Here is a 15,458-nt window from a genome sequence, read left to right as displayed (position 1 = left end):
CCCTGAGCTGTTAACCTAATTTTGTATTATGCGATACACCATGTCTTCTCTATCCCACAAGGGTTTTAGCAGCAAAGCATAAGAACTAGATAGAGCATTTGTTGATACATTATTCCACTGAAGCTAATGAAAACAAAATTGACCTTTAACAGGGTTGTAACAAACATCAATTGTCTCCTTTGGAATTGAATGCAAAGCTTCTCAAGCACTCTGTTCAAATTTGGATTGAAGCCATCTACTACTATACAGCATGATTAAGTCAGCAAATCTAATTTGTTATCAGGATGCTTCTTGGATGTTTTAAGTTTTGGAATATGTGGTGGACATACTATATGTTTATTGACCCCAAGATCATAACTCAGTAAAACAACACACTTAGCAGAAGCCAAGGGAAAATAAACCCTCAGATTTTAAATTTCAAGTAACTGGTAAGTAATTAAAGAACTCTGTGTAAATTAGTCCTGTGACTGATTAATTTAATTGTACACAGAAAATCCATTTTTGTACAAAGCATTGTTACATTTGTAGGACTAGAGTAGCTTATCCCAAAAGCACTAACGGAATACAAATGACTGAAACCTATGGTACTGCATATCAGCAAGTTTAAACAGTTAACAAGCCAATTTGTCTAAGGGCTGGTCCACACTAAGCCCCCAGTTCGCACTAAGATATGCAACTTCAGCTACGAGAATAACGTAGCTGACGTCGAAGTATCTTAGTTTGAACTTAAAGGTACTTACCGCGGGTCCACACGCGGCAGGCAGGTTCCCCCGTCGACGCCGCCTACTCCTCTTGCGGAGCAGGATTACTGGCGTCGACGGTGAACACTTCCAGGATCGATTTATCACATCTAGACAAGACGCGATAAATCGATCCCAGAAGATCGATTGCTTGCCGCCGAACCAGCAGGTAAGTATAGACATAGCCCTAGTCATACAGTAGTAAATGAGCTCTCACCACCTCTATAGATTGAAAGGTCTGAAATTTATCAGGTTTTAAGATTTCACACTTTATTTTAGATAAAGATAACAGTCTTACTATCCTGACCTCACTACGAAAAATGGCAGCAGTGCTGCCTTCTCACTAAACTAGTCTTCATTTTCCTGTACAAGCAACAGCTCAAGCCTCAAACTGAAATGCAATACTTACTCTAAAACTTCATAGTTGGACTTCTTTTCTAGTGCATTGCCCCTCATCTCCCAGTAGGATCTCCTAAAGTCAGGGAAAAAATATTTGCAAGCAATAATTATTGGATGAACCAGCTTAAATCTACAAGTGCATTCAGAGCTTTCAGAGATCTACCATTGAAAACCATTTGCAGCCTGACTTCAAATATGTGTTCATTGACATACTATTACACTACTACAACAGAGTAGACTTTAGTTGATTAAAGTATTTTTCATGCACAAGACATCCCAGAATGTTATACTAATAACATAATACTAGTAGCACCATGATGAGTATGAAGACAAATCAGACAGCCACAATGTGCTCGGCAAAAATATCGGAGAGTAGAAGCTGTCAGAGAAAAGTGCCCAGGATAGTGGGTTGTTATATCCGTTACATTTTCTATAAAAAGGTTAATAGAATTTTCACTTCTTCCAAGACTGCCACTAAGGCTAGAGAAACCATTTCAAGCCCTTACCCACAATACTCAAGTGCCACATCCTCGTTATTGGTATTCCTGTTACTAGTGGTAGTCCTAATCTTGTTTTATCTCTGAAAATTACTGTTCAACCTGCACTTTTTCCCTTTGCTCTATATCACTTGATTTGCCATTCATTTCTTAATGATCTTGTTGCTGTCCTAGTCTTGCTCTGCAAGACAATAGCAGAACTAAAGCAATTACCGGTATCTTAGCCCTGAGATTCTCCATAAAACAGCGAAAATACATTTCAAAAGGTTTAAGGGGTGACTGTTTCAAGATTCTCAATGTGGTAAACATACATTGAGTATCTCAGGTGTTTATGTTTATCAGTTTGAAATGGAAAAGCTACACAAAATATCAGTGCAGCTCACAAGATCAGTTCATTTGCCCTTTCAGAAACTTTGTTCTGCAAAAATATTTTGCATTCTTAAATTAGTATGTTAAAAATCTTCAACATCAAGCGCACAGGGGAAAAGCAGCAGTGTTTTATTTTTAATTAAATTCTTCATCTGTATTAATAGAAGAATGAGGACGTGACACTATTTGCTAGCAAATGCACTTCAGAATTATTTTCTTCTGAATATTCCACTTTAGTCTTTAGGCCTTCGAACTGTTTAGTTGCTAATATGCAACAAATAAAATCAATATAAAAAGATAGTTAATTGATCTGTAAAATTAATCTGTAATTTACAAACCATTAGGAATCAGTTACAATATATTCTGATCATTTTTTCTTTTAAATGATAAATTAGTTTTCATAATTCCTAACAATATTTTACTAATTTATAGTGGTAAGAGAATCAGGAAAAATATGAATTAAAAACAGCTTCAAAATTAATGTATGCAGTATATCAGAAACAAAATATACAGTTTTCAACTTACCGGATTTCAAGGCAACCTAGCTTCAAAGCAATTTCCTGGTCCACTTGATCTGCTATTTCTAACATATAATCATTTTTCACCTACGGTAAAATAAGTAGTTTTGTGTCATATAAGGATAATGTCAATGCCACTGAAGGTTGCTTCATTCGTCCATCATATTAACTATATGCTTGAATATTGTCCAAGCAACTTTGGATATGTGTTTCTTAGGAGTACATAATTTTGGGAGGTACCAGACTATCATAGCGTATAAACAGAAAAAAACCCTATTCTTATGTTTCTCACCTGCATATACGAGCTTAACGCCTGTAGGCACTCTCTTTCAACAGCAATTTTGATGCAATTTGCCACATCTCTGTCTCTGTTACCTACATTAGACTTTACTAATTTGAACCAAAATAGTCACAGGGAGCCTGGATGTCATAGCTGTGACATTTGCACTCACAATTAATGTGACTGCATGCTCAATTGTGATATACATGCATGCCTTGTAATTTTGCATGTGCAATCACGGTAACTATGCATGTACACTAATAAACATGTAGAGAGTTGTGAAAATTTGACCCACAACATCAATGTAAAGAAGCATTTGAAATAATAAGTAGAGTCAGCATGTGATCACCTATACACTCAGTACACCTTCAGCCAAGTCTAATTTGTAAAGAATGCCTTTTATACTGGAATATACCAACTATGTACAAACACCATTCACACAAAGAAATACACATCTTCCATAAAAAAGAATAGAACACAAAAAATTACTGCCCAAGATTTTTTTTTGTGTAAACGATGTTTTGGCTTATTCCAGTGTGAAAGGTATTCGTTATAGACACACATTTTAAATAAAAGTGAATATGAACTTTTATTTTCACAGCTGATTGTGTTTAATCTTGTAATCAGTTCAGAATCCTATTACTGTGATGCCATGGTCTGTTGATATGCAAAAATTATCATCTCACAAAATCAGTATGACTTCACTGCAGATCAAACATGAAGACACTATGAACTGTGAGGAGCCAAGCCTTCCAAAAAAGAACTGCGTAGTCACCAGCTATGGTGACAAAAAAAGTACTTGAAAATTGTACTACTATGAAATTCTCTTTTAAATAAAACCTGATCACTGAAAGCAGCTGTGGAAAAACAGACATCTTTATGGATTTTGTAAGATGAGAATGTGAATTACTGTGATTGTTTCAGCAATGTCAGAGAAAAGCCTCTTAGGTCTGGACTGCTCAAGTGCTCAATATTTTGACAAAACAAAAAACTCTTAATCCTTCTTAGTATAACTCGAACAAATACTAACCACATAATATCAGGAAGAGATTTTAACGTCAAAAGTGTAAATAGCTGTGTTACCCTGAAGGATGGTTTGTCAATATAAATTTATTTATATGTGCACGCAATGCACACACAATGAATTATAGCACAAATTGAGATGTTTATATGAAGAATGAATTATTAATCTTAGAATTGATAGTGCTTTACATCTTCAAAATGCTTACATTTTAGAGATACAAAATCTTAGATTTGTAGAAAAATGTGAAGTCTATCTAGTTCTTCTGAACTATAATTTGTAAAAGTTTACTTGATTCCTGTAAAGAAATATGAACTTCAAGTTATCTGGTCATTACAAAGGTTGTAAAATGATACCATCTTTCAATGATGCATTTCCCAGGAAATCAGAATTTAATATGCTATTAATTAAAAAGCACAAGGAAATCCATTAAGCTACTGTAAAACACATCATATTGCATTAACCAGATAAACATGTATTGCTCTAAGTGAAGAAAATCCCATCTTTTACATGCTGATGTTTCAATACAAAAATAATCATACATGAGCAAAGGATAATTGTCTATTACAGTATTTTCTTCAAGATTAAGTATTGTAATTTTGTAACTTGTTTGAAGATGACAAATGTTGAAACTCATGGAGTTTGACATTCTACTCTTCTGTGAAAGCACATATCAGCTGAAGCAACATTATAAAATTAACAATCTATACATTTGCCAAAATTATATAATTATGTTTACTTTTAAATACTTTATGGAATTCTCTCTGTGTCTTATCCCCTTATTCAAAGCTACCAACTGTCTGTCACATCACTGATGTAATACAAATTCTCTTCTGTGGCATGAAGTGGTGACATATTTGTACATATCATTAAGGTGTGCAGATATATTATTCCACTCATTTGCATGATAAAACTATTAATGTAACTGGGAAGCAGATTTCCCACAAAAGGGACTTCAACATCATGGACCTAATTACGTGAAAGAGAGCTCATTAGCAGTTAAACCTTAAGAAATACTTATGTTTAATTCTGGTTTGATTAAAAAGCACCCATTCAAAATTTATCAGTGGCTGAAGTTCAACCTTAACAAGACAGAATATGCTGGGAGGTAAAGAAAAACACTGCAAAGAGCTTGCTGCTACTGTGCATTCTCTGCCAGTCAGAGACATGCTCATGAATTACATTGTCTGAGTCCTGGGGTGCTTCTCAACTTGGTATCCGCAAGCTCTCAAATAGCTGCATTCCTAGGAAACCTGACTGACCACCTCAGACAGGCTAAGTGTTATCCTCAGCAAGGGCAGGATGCATAGACCTTGATAGAGCTTCTGTCAGTATGTGGAGACTGGTACTACAATTTGTTTAGGCTTGGAAGCATCAGCCCAGAAGATTCTGCAACTCCTGCTAAATGCAGCCACATGACTTCTCAGCAACACTGGTTACAAACAGCACAATTGTGCTCCCCTCACTCCACTGGCCCTCTGTAGAGCTCTGTGTCAAGTTTTGAAGTCTTGATCAAGCCTCTAAATCAGGGGTCCCCAATGCAGTCATGGTGCTCGCCGGGGCGTTTAAGTGCACCCGCATACTGGCCGGTGGACAAGCATCCGCCGAAATGCCGCCGACAAGCAGCAGCATCCAGAGGTGTCGCAGCTGAAATGCCGCCAATTTTCGGTGGCATTTCGGCGGCGACGCCTATTGACATTGCCGCTTGTTGGCGGCATTTTGGCAGATGCTCACCCGCTGCCACAGTCCTCCGTGACTCATCGTCTGGCGCCTGCCAGACGAAAAAGGTTGGGGTCCACTGCTCTAAATCTGGGTCCAGATTAACTATAAAACTCCCTCAACAGCTCCACAACAATTAAGGAAAAATGAAGCTATCTACACCAAGAAACAAACGTGTGTGCAGGAGACACTTTTCTCAGGTGGGTGGTTGAGTGGGGCTAGGGTTACCATATTTCAGGTTCCCAAAAAGATGATACTGCCAGGGTGAGGAAGGAGGAGCTGGAAGGGAGTACAATTGGGCGGCTGCAGGGGGTACCCTGCGGTGGGGGTACTCATTGGAGGTGGGAGGAAGGTCGCTCCCTGTTACAGGGGGAGGCGCGAGCCCCGAATGCAGTGACAGCTGTCAGTCAGTGCCTTCCTGCGGGACGCCCCGCCCTCCCCAGGGCTGGGAGGTGGTGCCTGGGTGGGAAAAGCCCAGGGAAAAGTTTAACTCCTTTTCCTGTCTGGGCAATTTGAATCTAATTTTCTATTTGGACATTGTGGCGAGCTCAGCAGCACTGGCAACGATGCAGAGCTCTCCAGCAGAGGCGACCATGCAATCGCCGAATAGAAAGAGGGCCCCAGCATGGACTGATCGGGAAGTCTTGGATCTGATCGCTGTGTAGGGCGATGAGTCCGTGCTTTCGGAGCTGCGATCGAAAAAATGGAATGTGAGGATCTACGAGAAGATCTCCAAAGCCATGACGGAGAGAGGATACAGCCGGGATGCAACGCAGTGCCGCGTGAAAATCAAGGAGCTGAGACAAGGCTACCAGAAGACCAAAGCGGCAAACGGACCCCCTCCGGATCCCAGCCCCAGACAGGCTGTTTCTACGAGGCACTGCATTCCATTCTAGGTGTGGCCGCCACCACTACCCCGCCACTGACCATGGACTCTGACGATGGGGTATTGACGACGGCCGCTTCCTCGGAGATGTTCGCGGATGGGGAAGATGAGGAAGGAGATGAGGACAACGAGGCAGTCGACAGCGCATACAACGCTGATTTCCCGACAGCACGGAGATCCCTTACCAACCCTCCCCAAGGCGTTAACCCTGACCCTGGGGAAGGATCAGTCGGTAAGTGTTTTAAACATGTAAAAATTTATTTTGATCAGAACAGGAATGGAATATTAACAATGGGTTTTTCATGATTACTTTGCCCTAGGCGCTTTACTTTTTAGCCCTTGCCAGTGCAACTACTGTAAAAGTATCTCAAAATGTCCGGTTTTGCATGATTACTTTGCCATAGGTGCTCTACTTTTTAGTCCTTGCCAGTGCAGCTACTGAAAAATTGTGTCAATATGTCCGGGGATAGAGCAGAAATCCTCCTGGGACATCTCCGCGAAGCTCTCCTGGAGGTAATTTGAAAGCCGTTGCATTAGGTTCCTGGGGAGAGCGGCCTTATTGCGTCCTCCATGGTAAGAAACTTTTCTGCGCCAGGCTAGCAGCAAGTACTCCGAGATCAGTGCCTCGCACAGCATGGCCACATACGGCCCCTGGTTTTTGCTGGCATTCACGCAGCATGCGGTCTTTCTCGGTGTCCGAGATCCTCATCAGAGTGATATCACTCATGGTGTCCTTTAAATTAGGGGAATGTTAGTATTGGGACTGATTGCTTGTTGCTTTACATAACTGTAACCGGCGGTTTACAGCTACGCGGTGGAGGCGGGAGAGGGGCAGGCAGCCGCGAGGGGGGTGGGACAAGGGCAGAGTTCATGCTGGCCGGATTGCCGGCAGCAGGAACCGGCCAACGCTAGGGGCACTGCTTTGAATGTGAAAGGAGGGCACTGCTATAAATTAAGCTTTCAGCAGCCAAAAGTCTACGGCTTACCATGTCCGCCTGTTAGCCGAATTCCGCTGTCCTGCCCTGCTTGTGTGATCTGTACTCCAAGACCCCAGGCACTGAATGGGAAGGCTGAAAATTCGACCTTGTCCTGAGTGCGCATGTGATAGGTGCTGTGCATGGTCTTGTTCACAAAGAAAGACTATGTTCATTGTTCACAAAAATGTATCTTTGTGAGGAATTCACCCCTTTTTTCCCATCCCACAGCTGCGAGTGTCTCCCGACCTACCCTGGCATCCCCCTCCCAGAGGCCGGCGCAGATTAGGCGCCGAAAGAGAAGGACACGGGCCGAGATGTTCGCTGAACTTATGGGCTGCTCCCGAGCCGAGGCGGCACAGCAGACCCAGTGGAGGGAGAACATGTCGCAATACCAGCGATCACACAGCGAACGGGAGGACAGGTGGCGGCAGGAAGACCAGCAGGCGACTCAAATGCTGCTTGGACTAATGAGGGAGCAAACGGACACGCTCCAGCGCCTTGTAGATGTTCTGCAGGGCCGGAGGCAGGAGGACAGAGCCCCGCTGCAGTCTAACCGCCCTCCCCCGCCACAAAGTCCCATCCCCCCCTCACCCAAAGTCCCAAGAAGGAGGGGCGGCAGGGGCCGTGAAAACAGTCACTCCACCCCTGCAGACTGCTCAAGTACCAGACGGCTCTCATTCCCAAAGTTTTGATAAGTCCTTTCCTTCACTCCAAAAGCACCTCACCCAAGCCCCCGTCCCAGTGTCATCCCCTAACTGTGTAGTAGTTAATAAAAAATAAGTTTCTGTTAATTACTGTTTCCGTCAGGTTTTTTTAGAGGAGAGTGTGTTTGAAGGGGGGGGGGGAGGGGGTTGGTAATTGGAGAAGACAGTCACCTTTACCAGGGTACAGACATGGGGGCAGGTTCAGCAGAAGGTCACACACACATTGCAGTCACTAGGCACCCTGGTCAGTCTGGGAGGTGGTTTTCATGTTCTGTCGGGGGGGGGGGGGGGGGGGGGCGGGGCAGCTATGTGAGTTTGTGGAGGGGGAGGGCAGTTACAGATCTTATGCAGCGGTCCTTAGCCTGGATGACAGAGCCACACAGCAGGGGATCTGTAACCGTCCTCCCCCGCCACAAAGTCACATAGCCCCCCACACACAGAGTCCCGAAAAGGAGGGGTGGCAGGCTCCGTTGAAACAACCAGTCCACCACTGTGGACCGCTCTAGGAGCAGGAGCCTGTCATTCCTCGAGTTTAGAAGCGTTCTTTCCATCACTACGCCCGCTCCCCACCACAGTCTGTGTCCCAGTTTCAACCCTTTACCACGAAACCCTTAATAAAGAAAATGGTGTTCATTAACAAAGTTCCATTTATTTTTATTTTTAGAGGTGTGTTGGAAGGGGGGCAACGGGGTGAAGGGGGTATGTAACTGGAGAGGATAGTCAACAGTAAGTGGGTAAAGAAACGGGGGCAGGTTCAGCTTCTCTTTAAACAAACTTAACAGTCATAGGTTACCCTGCTCACTGTGGAACCTAGCTTTCAAAGCCTACCGGATGCACAGCGCGTCCCGCTTGGCTCTTCTAATCACCCGGCTGTCTGGCTGGGCGTAATCAGCAGCCAGGCGATGTGCCTCAACCTCCCACACCGCCATAAACATCTCCCCCTTGCTCTCACAGAGATTGTGGAGCACACAGCAAGCTGAAATAACCATGGGGATATTGGTTTCGCTGAGATCACAGCGAGTCAGTAAGCTTCTCCATCTCCCCTTGAGACGTCCAAAAACACACTCCACCACCATTCTGCACTTGCCCAGCCGGTAGTTTCACTGTCCAGGGCGCCTGTATAGGGCTTCATGAGCCAGGGCATTAGCGGGTAGGCTGGGTCCCCGAGGATCACTATAGGCATTTCCACATCCCCAACAGTTATTTTGTGGTCCGGGAAGTAAATACCTTCCTGCAGCCGTCTAAACAGACCACAGTTCCTGAAAACACGAGCGTCATGAACCTTGCCCGGCCATCCGACGTTGATGTTGGTAAAACGTCCCCTATGGTCCACCAGTGCTTGCAGCATCATTGAAAAGTAGCCCTTTCTGTTAATGTACTGGCTGGCCTGGTGCTCCGGTCCCAGGATAGGGATGTGAGTTCCATCTATAGCCCCACCGCAGTTTGGGAATCCCATCGCGGCGAAGCCATCTATTATGACCTGCACGTTTCCCAGGGTCACTACCTTTGAGAGCAGTAGCTCAACGACTGCATTGGCTACTTGCATCACAGTAACCCCCACGGTAGATTTGCCCACGCCAAAGTGGTTCGCAACTGACCGGTAGCTGTCTGGTGTTGCAAGCTTCCAGCGGGCTATGGCCACTCACTTCTGGACAGTCAGGGCTGCTTGCATCCAGGTGTCCTTGCGCTTCAGAGCAGGGGACAGCAACTCACAAAGTTCCAGGAAAGTTCCCTTACGCATGCGAAAGTTTCGCAGCCACTGTGATTCATCCCAGACCTGCAGCACTATGCGGTCCCACCAGTCTGTGCTTGTTTCCCGGGCCCAGAATCGCCGTTCCACAGCATCAACATGACCCATTGCCACCATGATGTCCACGGCGCGGGGTCCCATGCTTTGCAAGAGGTCTGTGCTACTCTCAGACTTAATGTCCTCACCGCGCTGCCGTAGCCTCCTCGCCCCATTTCTCAGCATCTGCCTCTGGAAAAGGTGGATGATAAGGTGCGAGGTGTTGACAACGGCCATAACTGCAGCGATGGTCGCAGTGGGCTCCATGCTCGCAGTACTGTGGCGTCCGCGCTGTCACTCACCAGAAAAGTGCGCAAACTGATTGCCCGCCAGCGCTTTCAGGGAGGGAGGGCGGGAGTGACGGTTGAATGACGACCGTTACCCAAAACCACCCTCGACACATTTTTTTCCCCAGCAGGCATTGGGAGCTCGACCCAGAATTTCAATGGGCAGCAGGGACTGCGAGAACTGTGGGATAGCTGCCCACAGTGCACCGCTTCCAATGTCGACGCTTGCCCCGTTAGTGTGGACTCACAAAGTCGAATTACTGTTCTTAGTGTGGATACACATGTTCGACTTCCTAATATCGGTTCCACTAATTCGATTTAAGTAAAATCGAACTACTCTCATAGTGTAGACATACCCTAAATGCAATGCCCTAAATAGCTTGATGCTGGTGAAAGTTTGCCAGGTTTCAGAGTGGCTGATAAGATTGTGCATGGTGCCTGTATTTTTGCAGCAGTGAGATTGCACATAAAAGTCAACAACAGAGACAGAAGCTGCATTTTCTATCTTTGCTGTTCTTTTCTCTCCTATTTTGTGTGTTTGTCTTGTTTTGTCTTCTAAGAAACCGGATCAGACTTTAACAGCAGCAATGACAGCTTTAGCCCACCTCAACTAACTTTGTCTCTTTTCCTCAAAAGGATGGTTATTACCATCTTTATTACCATCTAACAGACTGTCAAACAAGGGGGTTTCTTTCTAAAAACTCTCTCTAGCTAACAGAAAAGAGAATGAGGAATGTTGTAAAAATGAAAGCCTTACTTAATAATTCACTTTTCAAATGCTTTCGCGGATTTTCCTTTGTTTTCTACATCTTTAATCAATGGGTTAAAATTATTTTTAACAGTGCGTTTGCCATGCTGCTCAGGTATATCAAACCCGGAGTCCTATTTAATATTGGACAGTTATTGAGTTATGTTAATATCTTTGCCTCTTTGGGCCCAGATAGTCCATCTAAATTAATATAGGACATGCTGCGAGTTACTTCCTGAAAAGTTGACATACCAGTTCATGAAATCTATTATCATGCCTTACTCTTACCCAAATTAAATTTCATTGGCTACTTTATTTAGATCAAATGGATGTAAAGGTAGCAAATTGATATAAGGAATTTGTTTCAGCTTGCTTTTTCAGAAAAAAAATAAACAAGATGAAGGAAATCTATCAACAGGTTTTGTGAAATGAACAAGGTAGTAAAACAGAGAGGTTTACTTACCCGTGTAGTAACTCGAATTTTTCAAGTTGCATGATCCCTATCTGTATTCCACTGTGGGACATGCATGAGCTCCATGTGCCTGAGACCATAATTTTTTTTTTCTAGCAGTGTCCATTGGTCCATGCCTGTCTCTTTTTCTCCTCATGCTCTGAGACAAGTGTACAAGGGGCAGTGCAGACTGACCGGTAATGGAATACAGATAGCGACCAGATACCTCAAAGAATTCCGGTTACTATACAGGTAAGTAAGCCCCCTCTTTCTTCTTTGAGTGCCTATGTGTCCCTATATTCTACTGCGGGTGACTGACAAGCAGTACTCATCAAGCAGGAGGGTATGAGGACCTACATGATATTAAACTGAAGTACTGCCAAGCCGAAGGATGCATCAGATGCAGATGCTTACACCTAATGCCCCACTCTGGAACCCATACCCATAAAAACAGCTATATCACATACTCCATGGGGATTCCATCCTGCAAGAAATCTTTCCTGAACCCCCACTTCTGCCCTTCAAATAACCCTCCAACCTTTCCAAGCTCATCATCAGAAGCAAGTGCCCCACAGAGCAGAACAATACCAACTCAAAGCAGCACCAGACCTTGACAGAACAACAGATGAAAAATTTGTTCCACTGCTACAATGATCAACACACATTTCAAGATTCTTGGGTCCTACATATGCCTATCACAACATGTGGTATACCTCATCCAATGCACTACATACCCCAATAACTGTTGTGAATCAGATAATCACTACGCTCTTGAATGAATTCACACAGGAAAATGATAAAAGACAAAAACACTATCACATGTGGGTGAACGCTTTTCACAAATTGATCACTCTATAGCTGACCTGTCAGTCCTCATCCTCAAAGAAAATCTACCCGATACTTTCAAAAGAAGAGACTGGGAGCTTAAATTCATTACTTTGCTAGACACTAAAAATCATGGACTGAACAGAGACACTGGATTTATGGTTTATTGCAACAATCTGTAACCCACTAGCCCCCCTCTTTTGTCCTATGGCTGCAGAGGTGTTAACGGGCCGCTCTACCTAGAATGGTACCTTACAACAGGTGCTAACAACTTATGCTAAACAATCTGTTTCACCTTGCATTTTGCTGTGATGTTGGGAGTACATTTCCCAGACCTGAGGAAGAGCTGTGTGTGGTGTCGTCAGATGTCACCGGTGTGGTGCTCTGCTCTGTTCAAAGTTGATAACAGTCAGCTGTGTGCGTGTGTGTTCTCCCTGTGTGCTGTCCCAGCTCTGCGCAGATAGCTGGCCCAGCAGATCTCGAGCAAACCATCCAATGACCACAGACTCCGATGAGGGACACCCGGCCAGGATTATTGTCAAACGAAACACAGTCTCTAGCTCCTCAGATCAGATGTGTACAGTTCTGCTAGTACATATGTGCTCCCTGACAAAGGACTGGCTCAGTCAGTGGCGGGATTCTCCACTGCCCCCTAGGCCAGACCAAGACAGCTCTTCAGGGGTAAATTCTTATACACAGGTACCAACAAGTTACACATCACTCCTGACGTATTGAGGTGCAAGCCCTCTATGTAGTAAGGTGCCGCCTCTCACCTTGTACATGTTGGTTCAAACAAAACAACTCTATCCATCATATTACCCTTTTGCCCATCTTTAGGAAGGATCAGCCTGTTCCTTGTTATCTGTGTGGAATGTGCAAGTATCGGAGTATTCTCGTAACTTTTAGGTATGTGTATTTTTGCAACATCAGCCCTTTCCTTGCCAGCTTCTGTAAGCAGGGCCTGCCTCTGGCTCACAGTTTAACTTTGCTTTATGTTAACAAAGTCTTGACCATTACTTTAGTTCAGGCCTTAGGCTTCATACCAGGCCTCAGATACAAGGGTTTATGTTTCAGCACCTCATGGTTTATGTTTCAAGGCCTCATCTTACTACATGTGGCTTGAAAGCTTGTCTCTCTCACCAACAGAAATTGGTCCAATAAAAGATATTACCTCACCCACCTTGTTTCACTACAGCATATTTTGAAGGTATGTATGGAGCTCCACATTGCCACTTTACAGATGTCAATGAGTGGTACTTCATGAAGCGAGGCTACCAAAGCTGCCTTGGCTCTGGTAGAGTGGGCCTTCACATCTTGAGAAGAAGGGGTATCAGCTTCCTTGAAACAGAACAGGATATAGCCTAAAATCCACCTAGAAAGTCTCTGAGAAGAGATTGGTAGAATGGATGAAAGGGAAAGCAATGAAATGAACAATTTAGTTGAGTTTCTAAATAATTTTATTCTTTGTAGGTAGAATGCCAATTCCCAGCATACATCCAAGGAATGGAGTCTTACTGGTGGCATTTGAACTTTGCAAAGAAGACAGGTAAGTGTATTGTAATTGTATTGTCTGGTTTAGGTGGTCAGTAATTACTTTGGGGGTGAATTTAGGGTGTAGTCTCAGTAAAACCTTATCCTTATGGATTACTCTGTACGATGGATCTGCCATAAGGGTGCCTAGTTTTCCTAGTCCTCCAACCAAAGAGATGGCCATTAGAAAGATAACCTTCATAGAAAAATTGGATAGTTAGCACGTCACCAACAGTTTCAAATGATGATTCAGTTAACGTCAAGACGATCAATTTAAGATCCCATGTTGGAGCAGGTTTAGTCACTGGAGGGAAGGTTCTAACTAGACCTTTCAGGAAACACAGAATCACTGGATGGGTGAAAATGGAATGGTTGTCAATTGGAGAGTGGCAAATGTTAATCGCTGTCAAGTGTATTTGTAGGGAGCTATAGGAAAGACCTGAAGTCTTTAGGGTAAAATAGTTGGAATGTCCGATTCTTCTGGGGACATCTGGCAACACTTAGCCCAAATAGTAAATCTCTTCCTCTTAGCTAAGAAGCTCTTTCTGGTGGATTCCTTCCTGCTATTGATAAGGATAGTTTGAATGGCTACCAAACATATCTGCTCTAGATTGAATGCCCATCCAAATATGAAGGCATGAGATGGAGGGAATCCAGACCGGGATGTCTGATCTTACCTTTGTCCTGTATCAAGAGGTCTGGGAAAAATTGGATGCTGATGGGTAGATGGGTTGACAGCTGACGAAAGCTGGGGAACCAGGATTGCCTGGGTCATCAGGAGCAATGAGTACGATTACCGCCCAGTTCTGCTGAATCTTCCTGAGAACTCCAGGTAAAATGGGATGAGCAAAAGGCATACCTGAAGTATCCTGCCCCTGAGATTAGATTAGAAGGGCATCTCCCCTGGAGTCAGGATTCTGGAGCAGGGTATCTTGCATTTCATGTTTTCTTGTGACACAAACAGATCCCACAACAGGGATCCCCATTATCCAAATGTACTGGAATCATGTAGCTCCCATTCATGATCTATCGAGAAGTGTCTACTGAGGTCGTCCGCTAATATATTGTGTATTCCCAGGAGGTGTATTGCTAATAGGGTACTGTGATGATGAATACACCAGTTCCATCATCTCTATGCACAGGCAGGGTGGATCTTGCTCCCCTTTGTTTGCTGATATGAAACACTGTTGTCATGTTGTCTGAACCAAGGGATTGTTTGAGTAGTAAGAATTGTTTGCAGGCCTGTTGGACAACTCTCAGCTCCAGGAGGTTTATGTGCAACCTGGACTTGCAAGAAGTTCATATTCCTCATGCTGTGTGTTTATCCAGATGGGTACCCCATCCTAAGAGGGAGGCATCTGTAATCAAAGTTTTCGGGGGGGCAGGTGGACTGAGAGAAAGGAACTGCCATGCATACATGTTCCCTGCTCTTCCATCAAGCTAGAGAGCCCCGCATTCTGGGGTGGGGGTGAGAATGTGACTACCTTGTCCATATTGTGTATGCTTGGCACTTATGCTGTCTGAAGCTAAGCCTGTAGACGGTGAAGCTGAACTCTCGTGAAAGGTGGGACATAGGTACAGGACGCCATATGACCCATGAGGATAAAGCATGAATGAACTGACAGCTGTGCGGTCTTTCAGAGTTGACTGAATAAACTGTTCATTGATTAGAATCTGTCCAGAGAGAGGTAAGAATTGCTCCAATAAATTCCAGAATGTCC

General features: G+C 44.0%; 1 protein-coding gene across 4 annotated transcripts in view; it reads right to left on the bottom strand.

Annotated features, from left to right (window-relative positions):
- Positions 1-15,458, bottom strand: part of PTK2 (protein tyrosine kinase 2) — a 349,972-nt gene that overhangs the window by 146,092 nt on the left and 188,422 nt on the right. For all 4 annotated transcript variants that reach the window (XM_054017938.1, XM_054017937.1, XM_054017936.1 and 1 more), the window contains 2 exons: positions 2,531-2,610; positions 1,150-1,212 (listed from right to left, as the gene is read on the bottom strand). In XM_054017938.1, the coding sequence (XP_053873913.1) occupies positions 1,150-1,212; positions 2,531-2,610 (143 nt within the window). The remainder of the gene's footprint in view (positions 1-1,149; positions 1,213-2,530; positions 2,611-15,458) is intronic.

Source organism: Malaclemys terrapin, chromosome 2 (genome assembly GCF_027887155.1).
Source record: "Malaclemys terrapin pileata isolate rMalTer1 chromosome 2, rMalTer1.hap1, whole genome shotgun sequence".
Lineage (NCBI taxonomy): Eukaryota > Metazoa > Chordata > Testudines > Emydidae > Malaclemys > Malaclemys terrapin.
This window is presented reverse-complemented; position numbering and strand designations above follow the sequence as displayed.